At 32.3% G+C, this 4,475-nt stretch overlaps 1 protein-coding gene across 2 annotated transcripts in view; it reads right to left on the reverse strand.

The window, feature by feature from the left end:
* Positions 1 to 1,820, reverse strand: part of RRH (retinal pigment epithelium-derived rhodopsin homolog) — an 11,017-nt gene extending 9,197 nt beyond the window's left edge. For both annotated transcript variants that reach the window (XM_005872403.2, XM_014544720.1), the window contains exons 1-2: positions 1,381 to 1,820; positions 609 to 799 (exon numbers count right to left, since the gene is read on the reverse strand). In XM_005872403.2, coding sequence (XP_005872465.2) covers positions 609 to 799; positions 1,381 to 1,486 — 297 coding nt within the window. In that variant the 5' untranslated portion in view covers positions 1,487 to 1,820. The remainder of the gene's footprint in view (positions 1 to 608; positions 800 to 1,380) is intronic.
* Positions 1,821 to 4,475: the final 2,655 nt, after the last annotated feature.

Genomic DNA, 4,475 nt, shown 5'->3' on the forward strand with positions numbered 1-4,475 from the left:
AATGTAATACTGTCAACAATAAAGATTTTTTTAAAAAAGGAAAACATTAAGACTTGACAAAACTGTTTCATGTATACATGGATATTTATTATTCTATTAGACTTATTTTGCTCTTTATGATTTTATAACTTAAAATGGTAAACTTAAAAAATCAGGCAAAAAGTCTTATTTGCCTACTATCTTAACACAAATTAATATTAATTTACTTTCTTGTAATATTAATTTACCTATCAATGTGATAGATAGCTTAACTACATTACTTAGATATATCTTTAATACTTATTTCAAATGAAAGCAGGGTATTTCTTTTTGAACTTGCATTTGAATATGCAAGTTTTCACTATTCTTCTCTAGTTGAATATTAATTTTTTGTTTGTTTTTTTCTTTGAGGTTGAATAAATTTTTTAAATATAATTATGGCTAGCGATTTCACTTCTCTGATTAAAGAATATGTTTTCCAGTACTCGTGAAACTGTTCTCAAAAAGAGCACTATACCTATTATCTATATGATCTTATTTGATTAAAGCCCATGGGACTTTTTTAGACATTTAAATTTATATCCCTTTAATCTACTTTATTTAACTTTAATTCCGAAGATCTCCAATACCTGGCATCCTGCATACCCAAATTTCCAACGTCCATGTAGATCTGAAGCAGCAGACATGGGATAGCCAATGCTACTGACCCCTATGTCAGTAACAGCCAGGTTAATGATAATTGCATTTGTGGGTGTCCGGAGTTCCTTGTACGTAATGAAGATGCCCAGAACTATTATGTTGCTGAGAATACTTATCATACCTGAGAACATAATAATCAAATGTATGGATTATAAAAGAATTATTAATTTTATAGAAAACTTTTCTCAGCCCCATGTCACTTCTCTCACATGGTGTTTCAAGATTCAAAGTTGCACTGGCAAGGTAGCTCAGTTGGTTAGAGCATCATCCCAATATGTCAAGGTTGTGGGTTTGATCCCTAGTCAGGGCACACAGAATCAACCTTTGAATGCATAAATAAGTAGAACAACAACTCTACGTTTCTCTCTCTCCTTTTTTACTTCTAAAATCAACCAATAAATAAATAAATATCCAAAGTAACTTATGATACTAACCACCATTAGCAATGTTTCGCTTATCCTCTCACTGACATTCTGTTATTGGATCTTTACAGCCAGGAAACAGTGCAACAATCATCACCCTCATTTACTTGACCACCCCAACTCAGAAAGCAAAAGTGATTTCGGGAGGTTGGCTAACCATATGAAACTTGAATCATCTCTAAACCTATGCTTTTTCTACTGCCTTATGCTGAAATCCTCTGCTTTTCTTCACCCACTTGAAAGTAAAAGTACTATTAAGGGAGTAATTAAACATCCATACCTGCCATAATCAAGTAAGTTGCAACAATATTGTGTTCAGTCTGTGAAAAGACAGAGCCATCTTCATTTTTAAAGTCTGAACTGTTGCTTAAATTATTCTTTAGCATTCTGGAGGGAAGATATTGAGTCAGCCTTCAATAATTATAAAATGCTACAAATGCCACTGAGGGAGGAATTTTCAGAACTAATCATTTCCACTTCAAGACCTCAAAGAATAGCCTTTTCATAAAGGCCCTCCCTTAACAAATGTGATTGGGCTAAAGAGAAAAGGATTTTAATCCCCAGAGCAAGGGAAAACCTTATTAACAAAATAAAGAGAAATACCAGGCCAAACATTTTAACCAATTTGGGCATCAGCCTTATGTCTAGAGATTATCAAACATCCCATTTAAACAATAAACAAACTCAGAAAATCAGTGCAGGAGCTGACTTAACTGTTCTCTGCTGGAAATCAGTTCTGAAATTAAGAGCCAGGCTTAGTCCTAAAACCATTGAGATTAAAGTCCCTGTTTTCAGTTGATCCTTTAAAATATTTCCATTTCAGATACTTTTGGTTTTTTTCCATAACAATTTCATAGAGACAAAGAAGTAATCTTCCACATCCTTCCAAATGTCACACCCGTAAAGGTAGTATTGTTTGGTTTATACCCTTTCTGCTTTCCATTGCTTATACAAACGTATTTATAAAAGGGTTTGAGGTGTCTCCCACTTTCTTAAAAGCAAAAATAGGGAGCTATATTTATATAAAATCATTCTGCAACTTATTTTCCCCTAAAGCCATATCATAAATTCCAGGTCTATAAATCTAATTTATTAATAGTTATATACTTCATAGCATGGATAGGTATCGCATGATCTACTTCACAATCCACCTCAGTTAATTTACCCTATACTTTAATATGTACAAGTAATTATCTGATCATAACCACAGCACATATCAGCCAAGAACCTGGATTCATTCATCTTGTACTGGGCAATTCTAATATTCTGAACCACCTTGTTGTAACTCAAAAAATAGGTTACATAAGTGGATTACAATCTAACATACATTTATTGGTAGACTAAGATAACCCTAACACCTTTTCCCCCATACTTTCGTCATGTAATATTATTGGATTCTTCTCAACAATGAATTTAAAATCAAACTCTAGAAATGCTACATGCACCGAATAGTGTAAGCATGACAGAACCACTAGAGGGCTTTATTTCCCCATTTAATTTAATTATATAATCTTAGAAAGGCACAGCAAGGGACCAAAGATAATTGTTTTGCCTCAATTCTCTCAGCTGTATATAAACTGAAGCAACTGAACCAGGCTGGGTGACCTATCCCAGATCTTATAGCTATCAGAACTCAAAATTTTAATAAATGTAAATACTGCAGAGTATCAATGCCAGTGAAGTGAATTTCAACAGTATTTCAGTAACAAAATACTTTTAAATAACCCCAAGGCAATGAACAGAATACCTAAGTGAAATTCTCCCTTTTAAAACCCTTGTTGGGTGTTTTTTTTTTTCATTCAGTATGCAGAATTAAAAAAAGTTGAGTATGTTTTGGTTCATAGTCCCTTCCCTTCCTGTGATTGATTATACCTAACTCTAGCAGCCACTTAAATTCCCCAGAAATAATTTTTTATAAAAACTAAATAATAATTCTAAAGATGGCCAGCTATCTGCTATAAATAAATGTATTCAAAGTACTTTTTATGCTTCCTTCATGAGTGATACAGAAAACCTATATTGGGATGAGGCTTAAAATACTAAGAAATATAATTATTTATCAAAATGTTCACATAGTTCACAATTTTAATTTCATAAACTTCAGTTGCCTAAAATCAATCTGCTTTTCCTAACTCTTCCCAAATTTTCAGGAAAATGGGCAAATATTGCTTATATTCCATTAAACTGCTTAATTACTATGGCAACAAATGCATTTTAATATGATGCAGGCAATGAGAATGTTATTCAGTAAACTCAAAAGATTTAACATGTTTGAATAAGCATGAAAATACCTTTCACAATGGAACTCAGTGATACCTCAGTACTATATTCATTCGTGTTAGGCTCCCTAAATATGTGAAATTGACTAAAAACTAAATGCCCCAAAGGAAACCCAGAATGAACTACATTAAGGAAAAAACAGGAAAAATAAAATATGAAAATAAAAGATTCAAGATGGCCAATGACCAAAAGATTTACTCAAGTAAAAGGTGAAAGAAATCTCCATGTTTTAAAAGCACAACTGCTTACTGGCAAACAGTAATTTTCAACATATTTGTTCATCATATATATTTATGGCCTACATATTTACTAATCCTGCCACAATTCCATCAAAAGAGTAGTAAAACCCACAATACTGACACAGGCAATACTATATGCTACTCAAATGAGCATTAGGTTGGAAAAATTTAGGAAAAGGTATGGCAATATCATTCCTAAAAAAAAACACAAGGGGGAAAAATCAATGCAGAGCAAATGGTCCCATATCACAGTACTCTAACTTGCTATCATGGCTACTGCATGATACTACAACAGCAATAGGGTTCAACACCAATTTCATTTGTACTATCTCTACCCAGGAATCTGAACATGTAGCAGGAAATCAAATATTTGCTTATGGTGAATAACATCTTAAACCTTTGGATCCCCTTTAAAAATGTAAAATAAGAACAATCAGTAAAACTTTCAACATTCAATCTATATTAAATGTTGAAAAATTAAACATTTCTTCAGAAATTTCTTGAACTTTAGTTCTCTTTGAACAGAGCTGTCCCAACTTTAATAGGGTCGTAATCAATAGTAAAATTTTGTAAGCAATTAATCATTACAATTAAAGAAACTGCTTTACTAACACACAAAAGGAAAATACAATAAAGGGTGCTAATGTCCTCATATATAAAAGGCAAACATTTGGAAAGGGGTGTTGGTTTATAAATAATGTTAATGTTAAAGTATTCCTTCACTAGCATTATGTTTTTAAAGATCAGTTATATATGTAAACAGATCATTCTCTCTACATGAAAACCACTGGACTTAAGCTTTAGTTGTTCATTTTAACTTCAAAAATAGCTCTGGTTTAATAAACACAGCTCTAAG

The sequence above is a fragment of the Myotis brandtii genome, unplaced genomic scaffold, assembly GCF_000412655.1.
Source record: "Myotis brandtii unplaced genomic scaffold, ASM41265v1 scaffold38, whole genome shotgun sequence".
In the NCBI taxonomy this organism is placed as follows: domain Eukaryota; kingdom Metazoa; phylum Chordata; class Mammalia; order Chiroptera; family Vespertilionidae; genus Myotis; species Myotis brandtii.